At 35.1% G+C, this 15,089-nt stretch overlaps 1 protein-coding gene across 6 annotated transcripts in view; it reads right to left on the bottom strand.

Moving 5' to 3' along the window:
• Nucleotides 1-2,050: 2,050 nt before the first annotated feature.
• Doa (Darkener of apricot) overlaps nucleotides 2,051-15,089 on the bottom strand; it is a 106,224-nt gene continuing 93,185 nt past the window's right edge. For 4 of the 6 annotated variants that reach the window (XM_071594790.1, XM_071594792.1, XM_071594791.1 and 1 more), the window contains 7 exons: nucleotides 12,086-12,202; nucleotides 10,573-10,663; nucleotides 9,246-9,428; nucleotides 7,696-7,831; nucleotides 5,520-5,664; nucleotides 5,278-5,383; nucleotides 2,051-4,346 (listed from right to left, as the gene is read on the bottom strand). In XM_071594790.1, coding sequence (XP_071450891.1) covers nucleotides 4,116-4,346; nucleotides 5,278-5,383; nucleotides 5,520-5,664; nucleotides 7,696-7,831; nucleotides 9,246-9,428; nucleotides 10,573-10,663; nucleotides 12,086-12,202 — 1,009 coding nt within the window. In that variant the 3' untranslated portion in view covers nucleotides 2,051-4,115. The remainder of the gene's footprint in view (nucleotides 4,347-5,277; nucleotides 5,384-5,519; nucleotides 5,665-7,695; nucleotides 7,832-9,245; nucleotides 9,429-10,572; nucleotides 10,664-12,085; nucleotides 12,203-15,089) is intronic. The other 2 variants (XM_071594788.1, XM_071594789.1) reach the window with 2 other exon arrangements.

The raw sequence follows: 15,089 nt of genomic DNA, 5'->3' as shown, positions 1-15,089 counted from the left end.
GCCTTTCGTGCTGCATTCTGGGGTGCAGTTTTTAGTTGTTTTGCGGTATATGTGTTTGCATGAGTATTGGATGAAGGGATTTTTGCATGAGTGTGTGCGCGCTGCTGTGGGTGTAATTTTCCGTGTTGTTTTTTTTTGCATGTGGTATTTTTCCTTTTTACAGTTGGTGACCTAACACCCCCCGCCACACGCCCTTGCGGCGGCTTGCGGGGTATTATGTAGATGTAGATGAGATGTAGAGCTAGGGGGAGTGGAATGAGGGAATTCTGCAAAGGAGGTTAGCAGCAATGTTCTCTAGGAGTCAGCTGTCACTGCTATAGCCAATACTTTTTCCTCTCATCAATGCTGTCGGTGCATCATCAAAGCTGAGAAAGGGATGCTTCAATTTAATATAATGGTATAAATTCAAGATACAATAAGATTTAAAATAACTTCTGCATGCAAAATTTGCATCCAGCTAATTATTTCCTGTTTGGTGGTAATAATGCCAATTTTCACTTATTTTCCTCTCAAGGTCTTCAAAAAACCTAATATTAACAGGTATATAAATCCGTTAAGTAGTCCCCTTAGTTATCAGGATTAGAAGAAAAATAGGAAATTGACAAGAGGTAGCAGACAATGTAAAATTTAAACTCTCAGTATTTATGCATGCATTCCATTTATCACTACATTGAAAATGTTTTATCAGGTCATTTTAAAAGCGATAACTGTTGGCACTCCCATTGGTTAATGACTTCTATTTCATCAATTAACATGATTTTCTTTTCAGCACCTTTTAACACTCAGCCCTTCATGATCAAGCATCATGATTTTTAACATGCATACAGGGAGGTCATACTTCTTTTTGTATATAATATGTACTCCTCTTTTCACACCTATTAGTAGAGTATTCTAATTCCGTGTGATAGTCAGTTTTTATTCTTCATAGAATGCTCAAGGTGATATCGATAAAACGGGTATATAAAAATGCCCGATGACAGGGCAAGATAAAAAATTGGTTAAATCCTAGTCAGAATGAGATACAAGAACCAAGTTGAGCCTTGTCAAAGCTACTCAGGGAGAGATATTAAATAACTAACAATCATAACCTAGTGGTAATAAAAAACTGTGAAACAAGAAAAAGAAGAAAATGTCAAAATAACCCTAAGGAAAAAAAAGACACTGAAGGAAAATCAAGCAAGGGAAAAATTCACTACTATGTACGTTGAGAAATAAAGAGCTATCATGGAAAGATCACTGGGCAAGTATATACAGAAACCAAAAACTAATTAATACATGGCATAAGTTCTTTATAAATTACATGCATACTTAAGAACTAGCTCACGTATGTATTTTTCTTTTTTGAGTTTATTTTCAAAAGCTGTTATCTAATGAAGTGAGCTTGAAAAGAGCATTACCATCATATGTGCACATACAATGGTTACATTAGGCTTTCTGTACAGCCAGTCAAAGAATGGCATGTCCGTCATTTTCACCTAAGTTGCCTTGACATTGCCACAAGTAAAAATTGTGCAAATGTTAATTTTGTACTTGCATACACTTATTTCAAGTTGCATTGGTTTCAGCTACACTTTAAGGAAGAGTTATCCATATAAAACATACAGTGATTGATTTTCAATTTTTAGCTAGACTGCAAGCATAACCATTTAAATTCAAAAGGCAATCAACCATACAGTGAAATAGGATAGCAGGAAGTTCACGCAGGCTACAAAATATGAAATTAGTAAACAATGGGAGCTGTGAAAATGCAGAACCACCATGATTTGACAGGATCCAGTGGTCAAGTTGCCATATCATCAATGGCATCTGATAAATCTTCACTAAATAAGGAAATAAAATGGACACTTGATCATTTATGAATTTTTCATCATGGTGACCAATAAAACTAATACTACTTCCTCTACCTTGTCTTCCCAGTCACGCGAAAAAAAATTGGCAATGGCATTGTTGCTTAATTTACAGGAAGTATTTCAGTTTTTCATGTAAACAATTCCATCCTTGTGTTTCCATCAAACATTACTGGGAAATGAAATGAGATTAATTTTCAAGATATTTCTACGAAAGTACTTTATTTATGTTATGTACAAATTCCAAATGCCACCATTCAAACAAATTAGCATTCATTATTATGTACACATTGTCTCTAAGACATCAACACACCCAATTGCAGTCCATTCCAAGACCGGATGATGATGATGAGGGAGCCAGATGGCCCACAACCATCACCCCAACCCTTACATGTCTTTAAGGGTCATTCAGAACTATGAACTGCACCTGGAGTACATTTGAACTTTTCATTCACACCAACACATTCGGAATCACTCGTCCACAACACAACACAATGAACCTGGCTGGTGCACTCCACTTTTACTCTTCTTGTACACATTATTCTAAACCTTTAACATTATATGGCTGCCATTATAGGGTCCTAAAATGTTTTTTTCAGTTCAAAAGATGAATCACTTTTCTCCACCATTGTAGTAAAACTGCTTCTTGAAATTTTAAATTTCGTAGTTAGCATTAACTTAACAAAAGATATGCCTTAGCATAAGCATTCTAAATGGGGGAAAAAATTAAGACTTAAAAAATATCCTAATATTTCTGTGATTATAAAAATTGATACAATAAATTTACCATAAAAAGATGATTCAATAACACGCCCCTGTACAATGACATTTACAAAGATAATGTATCACAGTATGCATGATGTCCAAATTTTACTACTGACTGAAAATCCTTCACGGGCTGAAATTAATCTGACACAAATGGCATTGTACAAGGAGTACAAGGCATTGTAGTAAATGTTGCAAATCAATACAACACTGACAAGCTCTGTGCGTTAACCATTCAAGATCAGCCAACTGATAAGTAGTTTTTTTGGATACAACAACTTGGCTGCAAACTGAACCAAGGAAAAATATAATTGTGCAGCAGAATAACGATAATCATACATATGTAATAATTTTGAAGATTGCATTCAAATGAAATTGTTCGACTCACAATTCCTGTTCTCACTCTGACACTACTACTTAATCACCCTAGTTTTGCATTGTCTAAGATGCAGACAAGAGAAAAAGGTTATAATCACATCAAGGGAACTATGCAATAAGACAAAGAACAGTGTGCCTCTCATGGGCAATTAGCAGATGACCAACAACTCATAATACATCCTTCACATACTGGGCCTCAAATGAGATTTAATAAAATAATGAAAACCCTTTGGCAAGGGGGGCCCTTAAACCTCCTTACAAAGAGAATGAAGAGGAATCGAAAAAGCGAGGGCAGGTACAGCGGATATATTAAATAGGGCTTAGCCTTGGGCATCAAAAGATGAAGGGGGCAAATGGAACCAGCGTAACACGGCAGCATGACTTCTCCAATCTTTCACAGTAAGTTTCTGGCAAGAAACCAATGGACAACAAAATGGATCACTAAGAACACTTTCATGTCCTAATTACGCCTCTGCCCTGCTGTGAGAAAGAACTCCCACAGAGGAGAACAAACCAACAGAGAGCAGTGCAATCACCTACCAGATGCAAGATTTCCAGTATTCCAAAAGAACAAACACTTCTCAAAAAGCACAAAAACAAGGCAACACTTTCCTGATGGGGTCAAAAAGTGACAAACCTGCATGATTACTTCTGCATGCACATACATATGCTCAACTCTTCATACACATTACAGTCACAGTGAGCACTTGAGGAGTATACTACCGACTCCAGTATTCAGCTTGCCTCCACTCGAGTACTTCCACGAGTGTCATCCTCGCATTATTCTTTGGAATGGCATCGTAGGCAAGCCATGCTTGCTTCCATTTACCTTAATTACACAAGTTGACTTCCAGGGATTTTATATCCACATGTGTCCTGTCAAATCTGATGTTTCATCATCAGGCCAAGGTCTTGATGATCATCACCACAGCAGTGAGTGCCAGAAATAGCCGTCCGCCAGTCCCATGGGGCCAATCACAGCCCCCCTGCTTGGAACCAGTCCTCTCGCAGAGAGAGCCTCCCCTCCACGACACCCCAATCCTCACCCCCGGCCACTGCCACATTGTCATCACCAGTGGCAGCCGCCATTGCGCTAGCCCTGCTGCTCCCACCCCCGCCGCCCCCTCACCGTGAAAGCGAGTGGCTCCGCTCCCGACTGTGGTCACCTCCTGAACCACTGCCTGCATTTGATGAGCGTGCATCCGAGCCCAGGCGAAGGTTCGATGGCAGCGCATCAAAGAATGGATGGCGTAATGCTTGTGATAAAGTTATGCGCTGCGATGGCTCATACTCCAGCATACGTGCCACCAAGTCAAACAGCTGGCGATGCTCCACATCCTCTACTCCTTGGTACCTCTGTGAAGGGCATTAAGTAAATAATTAAAATGCCATGACAAAGGCTTTGATAGAGCACCGTCACATTCCAGCACACATTATGGGTATTTATTAGAATTAATGAGACATAGGTAGTACTCCTTAAATTATAACTACTTCCCATGCAAATATACAATGCATTTCTTTGATTTTAAAAATCACCTAAATATTTCCTCGGTGATTCTAGGTAAGCTCGTCATTAACATTACCTGTGCCCTCTTCAGTGGTGGTATTATTGAATCCAGACAATCTGATCATTGCAGTATTTAAATGGGAATACAATATTTGGCATTATTTTTCCATATCTGATAAAATATAGGAAAATGTATTCCTGAATTTTTAGGAAAGTCAACTTACATTGATCTTTCATTTACTAACATAAACCATTATATGAAATTAGTTCACTATGTTCATCAAACAAAGGCAGCAACTTTTCTCATTCTTTCCCCAAGTTCCAGAAGTATGTAACAATAGTACTCCTTCCATCTGTCACATTACCATTACATGTCAGATATAAATTACTCTCAGCTATGCAAAAATATGACCACAACAAATTCCCATTATGAGCAATGATTCAGTCTTTTTTTCCTGGAGGAAAATGCTAATAAAGAAAACTTCAAGAAACATTATTTAACTTTTGAAAATCTCAATAGTATGTTTTGCTTTTCTACGCCTTAAATCTTAGCGACAGCATGATGACAACCTAGGGAGTGATCTGAACCATTATTACTGGGCACCCTTTATTAACATTAAAGGAATATGATAATTACATGCTAGATTTGGTGCATGCATGAACCTTTAGAGATTAAGATTATTACCCCTTCAAATTTATTTTAAACAACCATTTCTAAATAAACTGAATTACTGCAACTAGCAAACATTAAACAAAGACTTTAAGTAGTTCTCCACTTACATGCAAGGGCTTGCAATTTTCACGCACATATCGCCCAGCAGAGCTTTTCTCTTCCCAATCAAGTTTACCATGGTAGAAATATTTGGTCTTGGTTTTTCTGGCCATCCTGAAAATTTGCATGAAAAACAATTGTCAGTAATCAATACGTAATGCAGAAGAAAATAATGCACATTTATCAGTTGCCCATTAAATGACCACACATACAAGAGTAGCAACATAAGCAAAGAGGCATTTCAACAAACCTATATGGTATGGGCCCCAAAATTCGCTCCATCATAGCTAGGTGCTCACGGTTATCATGCGTCTGGAAAAGGGTTATACCCAAGTATAACTCAAAAATAATACAACCAATGGACCACACATCACAAGGCTGCGACCACCCCAATTCTGAAAAGAGAAATAAGTAGTCATTCACAGCATTCACTAACTTACAGGGTAGATTTTTAATACAATTTTTAAAATTAATACTGAAACCACAGATTAGCAAAAAGATTAGATAACATTTCAGGAGATTGTTCCCAGAAAATGAGACAAATTACGATTGATCATTTTTTCTGTAATATGACTAGAAAAATTAATGTAGCTGGTTGCACCAATTATGAAACTAGGGCATTCTAATGAAAGGGACAGTTCCCTTTTATACAGAATGCTGATGTACGTCTCCAAAAGTCTTCCATAGCAAACGTAGGTCGTGGTTTACCTTTGTTCTGCAAATAACAGGACTTTTCTTGCAGTTATCAAGTAAAACAAGAGTAAAATCTACCAGCAGAACAGTTCTTAACATAGAAAATCATTTACAGTTCAAGTTAATTCATTTTTCTACCAACTATGGAGAAAAAAAGAGACAAGAAGGAAAAGCAGAGAATTTCTTTACATCACATATCCAAACATACTACAGGCACTTGCTAATTTGAAAAACATTGAAAATTAAAAAAAGTAAAATTTCAATAGACTCAATTATTCTACTGCTGTTCATGAATCAAATACAGTAACTCCTCGCTAATCTGGACTACATGGAGCCAGGGGTAGTTCAGATTAAGCTAGGTCTGAATCACCAGGGATTCTGATGCATGTAACATTTCCCCCAGCTAATCTTGAGCACAAAGGTTAGATGGAAGAAGTCTATCTAATCTTTATCTTGCCCCAATAAAGGTATTTTCATTCAAAGAATGTTTTCAACAGAGGGGAAAATAAAAATTTTTGAACAAATTTATTCTCATGATGGAATTGATCTATTGATCTGGCAAAACATTTCTGATTGCAGGTATCTACACTAAATACATTAGTGAAAAATCAAGATTTAATTCTGAAACATGTGAACCGGACGGACAGTGTCAAAAGAGAGAAAATATGTTAAGAATACCACGCGTGAAGAATTGCAGAAAGAGTAATTGTTTGGTGATAGACCATCAAATATCCCTGCAAACGATATCATCAGAGAAAAAGTGTTACACATTCCCACAAGGTTGAGAATCCTAAGATTTGACAGCATCCTATGGTAGGCTGGATAGATTTAAAAATAGGCACAATCTCGTATACAAAGCTGTGAATAGTGAAAGAAGAAGTGTTAACTTAGAGCCTGAAACTCGGTGGAATGTGTCAGAATATAATGAACTTCTTGAAGACTATAGCCCAAAAGGTATTTTAAATGCAGTTGACACAGGGTTATTTCTCAATGTGCAAAAACAATGGGCTTCAGAGGGGAACAATGTGATGGAGGGATACTGAGCAAACAACAGCAACTGAGCAACAAAGGCATACTGTCTTTAGTAATCACCAATGCAGATGGAGGTGAGAAACTTCAGCCCCTAATGCTTGGTAAATGGAAGAGTCCTACATGCATCATCCTACATCAACTACGTAAAAATGTTGTCCACTACATAAAGGGCTAATTCCAAATAAAAAATGAACTCAAAAATATCGGAGGAGAAACTTCATGCTCTGGATGCTAAACTTGGGTCTAAGATCAAGATATTTCTCCTTTTAATTGATCAGTGTCCAGCCCATGCCCTAAATTTACACTTGAGAAATACATACAGTTGTAATTTATTCCTGCAAATTGTACTAGTGAGCTTCAACCACTGGATTTTGGGTATAATTCACTCATTTAAAAAGAATTATCATCATGATATTACAGCATAAATGAGTTTTGGCATCGAGTTAGCCATAGAAAAAACTCGCTCGGAATTTACAATATGTGTGTGACCAGCTACAGAGAGATAAAAATTTATTCTCAAAGTTCGCACACATCATCTGTCAAATGATATTTCAGGGAAGATAGGATTGATTTAGTCAATGGCAATGAAAATGTGTTATACATTGAATATTAAGATTTACTAAACAAAAATCCAAGTTTAATGCAATTTTGAAAATGCATACCAAGAATTGTTATCCTGTACACACAATCCACATACATACCCAGTATGACTTCTGGTGCACGGTAGTGCCTTGTGGAGACAATAGTACTGTGGTGCTCATGATCAAATGTTGCACTGCCAAAATCAATTAGTCGGACATCTGTCTGCTTAACCCTCCTGATTTCTCTTCTTTGACCCTTCAATGTTTGTACCATTTCCCGAATGGGTCACAGCCAAAGGGAAAATAGGCATTGTGTTAGAAAATGCAAGACATCACAAGAAAATAATAATGAAACTTACAGCCAAAAGTTTACAAAATTTCATCAATAAACATTACTCAATTCTATCGTTTCATGCGCTACTTTTTGGCACTTTCTCTGATAAAATGAAAATACTTTTTTTTTCCACTAGTGCACATATAACAATATGAAACCAACCTAGGCTTTAACTTCCTAAGTAATTTTCCATAACTTTTAGATCATTCAAAGTGAATTTTCTCCGCATCACTCACCCAAACTAAGTTACCAGCTACTGTCAGAATGATTATCAAAAGCTTAAACTTTACCATACAATAAAATGCGTGAAGTACTACACAAAGTGTTTTCATTTGATCCAAATTAATCAAATGACAGTTGTGCTTTTAAGACTAGTAACATACAAATCACACTTGGAGGAGTGGAATGCTAATTTAATGAAGAAAGCTTTAGGAATGTACAAAGGCAAGATATTTAAACAAGTTTGTGTGTTTTCATAAGCAGAATGAGTTCATTTCACCAGTGCACACTGTATGTGATAGAGTACAGCCAGAAACACGATTAATTACACCTAGTACATCTGTCTGCTAAAATAGTTACATTTCAGAGCATTAAATAAGTCGCTCGCATGTGAAATATTCAGAGAAAAGCAGGTGCAGGAAATTAAATTTCAGTAACTTTTTGTAACTTAGAAGAATTGGGGCAGTACATTGAGGTACATTAAGTATTTAATGCAGAAAACATTCGTTACATCATATGAAATAGAACAGACACAGTCTTCTCCTCTTGTGAAAAGAGCCAATAGTTTTCAAACCATTAAGTTTCATAGGAAGTTTTTATTGCATATACCAAGGCTATTATTAGGCTCTTAATCACTGGAGTATTTTTAAACTTGAAGTTTATGCTTAAGGGATAAAATTATTTCATGAATTCATCAAACTAATCAACTGACACATTTAAAGCCAACGTCCTAAAAATTGAAGGATGAAAGCATGCATTATTCAACAAGCATGGCCTGTGCTTGCCCACTAAGCCACAGAAACCATTTCGCATAAAAAAGCTATTCCTATTCCCATATTCCAATATCCCAACATAAGTTCTTAATTAACACCCTGATTAATGAGATTTGCATTATCCACATAATCAAATGGGTACAAATAAATAGAAATTCCCACTATGTTCTGCAGGTTTTACATAAAAGAATTTTTAAAATCAATTTTTTCAGCCATTCTTCAGTATTAACAACCATACTTCTGAAATCTTTTCACACTCCTTCAGAATACATATTCTTAATAGTAAATAAATAGCAACTGAAAACATATCCCATGCAAAAATATATTAGCAAGGGATACGTTACCCAAGAGCAGACCTTTTTAGAAGCATAAACCACATCGTAGTCTGAATCCACAAACAGGATATTCTCTGGTTTCAAGTCGGTGTGAGTTAACTTGTGGTCATGAAGGAAACGAACTGCATAGGACAGCTGGTATGCAATGTGACGAACTTGTTCCAGAGGGTACGGCTGATAATTGTTTTCCTTCTTCGGAGCCGAAGACAGGGAAGAAAGGCACAGAGCATGATTAGGGAATGAGCATTTAGAAGCACACACAAAAAGGGCAATATTTTAATAAAAATAATAAATTTATTCAGCATAGTTTAATTAATTTCAATAAATAGTAAATTACTAATTGTGAAATTCTTAGAAAAAATATTAAATACTACTCATTATTGCAAGAGGAAATTTAACACGTTTTATGAAATATTTATTTGTAAATAATAACAATTTAATTTTTATACATTTATTTACTGGAGCAATCAACACCTTTTTCCCAAAATGTCAATACAAAAAAGGGTTGAACATTATACTTGTTAAATTACACAATGAATTATCATTCCTTAGGATAAATCTTGTACAACTTGATCAGAAGCCTCATGAAAACCTCTGATAGGAAATGCTGATTTTTTAAATTAAATAAATCCATTAAAAATAATTATCTAAAACCATCTAAAGTTGTCTACCAAGTGCAGACTACTGAAAAAATGCAAAATTTCCAGTATCATAATGCTAAATTATTCATATTCCAAAGCTAAAAATTGTATACATGGATATTTGAGTTTTAACTTGAGACTAAATAAATTTTGATTAGGGTGGTAGCCTCAACTGGCAAAATAATGTGGTTTATTACGACAAAATTTCAAACAAACTATATTTGACAGATACTACCACTCATGCAAAATAATGTATATTCTGAAAAATTGATATAAATAAACTTTAGCAACACAATATCCTTTAAAACAATAGCCAGAGAGGTAACAACCACTTAAAACAAATGGACTTGGGATTGTTGACCGGCTAGAAAGGTCTCAGATTGGTTCAGGGACCCACAGTTGAATTTACATAACACTTTTCCTAATAATAAGATAAGTTTACCATCTTCGAACTTTCATATCAAAATTGCAATACCTTCATTTGAATGGTATAACAGTTATCACAAGTAATCACCGACCGCTACCTTCTCATTTTAGGGTGTGCAGAATAATTGTTAATTTAGCTTAATTCAGTAGAAATGACACTCTAGAGAACTCAAAAATACTGGTCCAATTTCAAAAACACCGGACCAAAGCTGGTCCTGCTTTCAACATGGCATGCACAACGAAGAATTTGAGTCAAAGATTTTGCTTACCAGGAAATCAAATACACTGAGCCCCAGAAGTTCAAATGCAATGCACATATGGCCATGGTAATCAAACCAGTCGAGCATCTTCACACAAAGGCTGAAATACAAAAACCACTGTCAGAAGAGACACACATACTACCACAACAAAATGAAGAGCAACTATATTCTTCCAATTGAAAAAACATTCCTCTCTCAGGTTTCGTGCTACAGTAAGGCTTGTACATTCCTTACGCAAGTGAGTGAAACGTGCATAATTAACATTTATTGCTCTCTGCTAGTCTCTGTGCTTCATTAATTCTTTGATGGGCCAACTGCAGTTAATAAATAATATTAAAATATTATTAAAATTGAAATTCAGGATTAATTAGAAAAATCAATAAGTGAATTGGTAGAAGAGGAACAATGGATATACAATGGAAAGGAAAAGTATGCATTAGATTCAACTGAGTCTGGTGCATTTATTTTCAGTAGATAAAATTTGCAATTTGGCAGTTCAACCCTCAAATTAAACAAAACTTATGCTGGGGTAAAATCAAAAATCAGATTTGCTTTATTTCTCCCTGAAGATGTTGCAAGGAATATATTCAATTTAAGAAACACTATCACAAGAACAAGTGCAAATATATTCAGCATGCAAGCACTATGAATGTTTATGCAAAGCCATTCTTTCCAGTAACTCTCTGTCCTGCCTGTTATAATTATTTTATTCTAAACCAGCAGCTGAAATATGCTATTTGGTTTCAACCAGGCTACAAATACAGCTAATGCACGAAACAAATTCGATTGCAAATAATAATGGAGTGCACAGAAAGCCATGATCAATCGTACCTGATATTCGTTTACTAACCACTTATGATTAACAACTTGGAAGTATAAAGTTACCGGTATATAAACAAGTTATCCGACAAAATCACTTCTGCATTTTTCTGTCGGAATGCCAAACAACTGGAGTAAAAATACTTCAACACAGCCCAAGTAATTGGCTAAAAGAGCATTATGCTACATTTCTCCTTAGACATAATTGTAATCCAATTCCTGTTGAGTATTCTTGTTTCTAACTTTAGTTTCTACTGAGATAGATGAAACTTAATAAAAGTTGCACATAGATTACCTTGTGGAAATTTGAAAACCTGTGCATGGATTATTTGCAACCTTTAGGGACATGATTTAATTAATTTTCCCATAAAAAGACTTTCGGATATATTGCTACTTATGCAAGTGTAGTAATGAGAAATTATGATTAGTAAGCAAATTATTTATGGAATAGGAATGTTTACTGCTTATGAGTCAATGCAGAAAATATGTGAGCCAATGATTAACATAAAATAACCAGGTTCCCATAATTTTAGGCCACCTTGCCTCCCTTCTTCCCCAATGTCTATTTTATCCCCAAGAGCTACTTGCCCAACTATTCACGCTATGAAATTTTAAACTTAGCATGAGTAGCAGATAATTTCTGAATGTCCTTTCATTTCCTTATTTGTGTGTAGGAACAAGCCATATCTTAAAGTAAACTTACTGCCGAGCATCTGGATCTTTCTCAGCTATCTTCTCAAGAGCATTTATTTCCAGCTTGGCAGCTTCTCTGTACTTTTCCACATTTTTGATAATCTTCAGTGCCATTGTCTGATCTCTCCTGCAAGTATCAGTTAGTTTCAGGTTGGTCAACAAGGGCAAATGGGACAATGTCAAACCAGAGTTTGCCCTTCTTAAGCAGGCTTTGTCAAAATAAGTAATTGATCGTTAACAACAAGGATCCCTCTGCAAACCAAAGCAACAGACTCCTTCATTTGAATTCATAAAAAAAGTCACGGCACACTAAAGAGCAGCACAGGAAATTAAAAAGTATTATTATAGTTTAGAGTATTAAACAGTACGAAGGATTATAATTTTCTATAACTATTTTGCAGTTTACATTTACTGAGAAAGATATCCTCACCACCACATGGCTATTTGTGTCATCTGACATAATGACCAGTGCCTAATATTCCTGACTAAGTTTTGTACCATTTAACTTGTTACCAAATTGGTTCTTTTCACTCATTTATGCGCCCGACAGTGATTTTTTCCATGTTTATCACAAACTCACACCAGACACACTTCTTTTGACTGGTACTCTCAACCGACCGACTCTTAAAACTCTGCAGATGCTCCTCAAAACAGGCAGATGGGGGTTCACTGCTCCCTTTAACCAATTTTCCATAAGTTCCCATCAACCAGATTTTTATACAATTCATGGAATACCACAATTGTGAGTTCTTGAGATACATTAATCAAGCTCTGATCCATTACCCAAAACCAAATTCAGACAATGAAAGAATAATTCATAACAGAAGAATGCTTTGTATAAATTCTCCTTTAGCTTTTGTTCAACAAATCGTGGTGCCAGCTTCAAAACCTTACACAATTATTGACATTTTCAAACAAAAGCCATTTCACTTAGATATTTATATTTTATTTCAAGTCTTTTTTGGAATAAGACTGGAAATTTATAGTCCCTTCTTCAACCTAACAATCAGTGCTGGTAAAAAAACTTTCCAGACTATTCTCTCTAAGTCTTAGCTTTCTAAAGATACTGAAATAAATTTATTTCTAAGATTAATGAGAAATAAGTGACACATGTACACTCCTGACATCTAACACTTCAATAATGCAAATGTCAGATAAGATTTTCTTTTCCTACATTCTCTCTAAAATTTATGATGTTTCTTTTTTCTTTCGCCCCGAGGCACGTTACAGTTTTTAATGAAACCAACCAGAGATGAATTACACTAGGGCAGCAAGATACCTCCAGTACAAACATATTTTCCACCATAAGTTAAAACATTAGATGGATCTTAATGAATAATAAAGAAAAGCATGCATGCATAGAAAATTAGTCGTTATTATAGTTAGTGAAACCTAGATTTTTATGGACTCAAAATTTACATTATCCTTCAATTTATATACATTTTTGTAGCATGGTAGCACTTTATAATATGTATATATTTATGCAATTAAAAGCTTAAGTCTGAAACCTAGACTTTACTATTCATTATCAGATATTACAAAAAACTTTGATAGTATTTCATCCTGGTTTTCAACAACAACTACATGCTTTTTGTTTAAGTACACTGATTGAATAAGATTAGTTTTGCCGACAAAGTAATAACTTTGGTGTAATTAATTTAAAATGTCATTGATTTTTAAAACACTCAAAGGACTCACAAAACACTTGCATCCTTTTATCTGCATGTGAAGAACTGAGTTAAATGTTATATTTTTGTTGTTTTAGAGAGATCAGTTTTTTTATCCATTCAACACCACATACAGTATAGGAACTTACAGAAATTACATGCTGTTTTTATAATTTCTCCAACCAGTACTTTAAATTTTATTTATATTTACTCAAAAAGGTTAAAAAAACAAGAACTTTGAAAACCAAGCAAATGCTAGGAATTCAGCAAATTCTGTAGTATATGCAACTATAGGAAATCTTCCCACACAATTTGTGCTTTGAACTTTTCAGTCCTAAGTATTTTTATTTTAATTTAAAAAATATATTTGTAAATATATAAGGTTGTCCTTTATATGTCCTACATTGAAACTACTTTCCCAGACTACCTGCAATAAAGCAATTAAATCACTACATTAACATCTAACTAATTAAATAGACTGTTCTTTTATGTGGCACCAAAATATACCAGGGAACTAAACCATATTGAAAATTGTTTCCATTGTTTCCTTTCTCCATAGTCATGTTTTGCAGAAAAAATTCTACCCCCAGAACTTTTCCATGAAAATTATTTCCCCTTCATCTAGCCAGAATGCTTTGATTGCAAGTGACAATGAAGCATAACTACTGTGAAGTGTTTCCATTTCCCCCACAGTGTCCCTCCTTCCCAGTGTACCTCACCTTTTATTCATCACATGAACTTCTCACAATGAAACCTTCACTTAACTTTCCCAAGAACCTATACATAATTGTAAGCTTCCGGACCACCATTCATTCACCCTTTTATTACTAATGAATTTAAGTACTGTAAGAGTTGAATGATGAAGACCAGATGTGAATCATGATAATTTCACACTAATACCAAACCAATGGGTTTTGAAGTTAACTTGAGAGATTCTCATTACAACCAACTTAGCATTTCAATCTTCAAAGGTGAATGTATTTCATTTCGTTCAACCCACATCATGTCATTTGTCATGATTTATGGGTTGCAGTAAAATGCTGATTTTACCAATCACTTCACTCCATTGGCTTATAAGAAAATTGGCCCTGGTTTTCCCAAAAGCTTAATCCACTCAACAAGCCAGTCCTATCCACTGCTGTATCCACATTTACCATCATAAAACAATGTATTTTGATTTTTGTAACATTTAAGGGCATATAATTAGCAAAAGGGTAATTTATATCACAGATCCAGATGTGTATAATAAATCAGGCTGTTCCGATATGCTTAGGAACTAGAAGGTTCTCGGCCTTTTTTCTTCTTTAATGTGCTAAGAACCCTTATCAAGGATTTTCAGAACATATG

This window comes from Hetaerina americana, unplaced genomic scaffold (genome assembly GCF_022747635.1).
Source record: "Hetaerina americana unplaced genomic scaffold, ioHetAmer1.1.p SCAF_7, whole genome shotgun sequence".
In the NCBI taxonomy this organism is placed as follows: domain Eukaryota; kingdom Metazoa; phylum Arthropoda; class Insecta; order Odonata; family Calopterygidae; genus Hetaerina; species Hetaerina americana.
The sequence above is the reverse complement of the archived record's forward strand: the minus strand, read 5'-3'. Positions and strand labels throughout refer to the sequence as shown.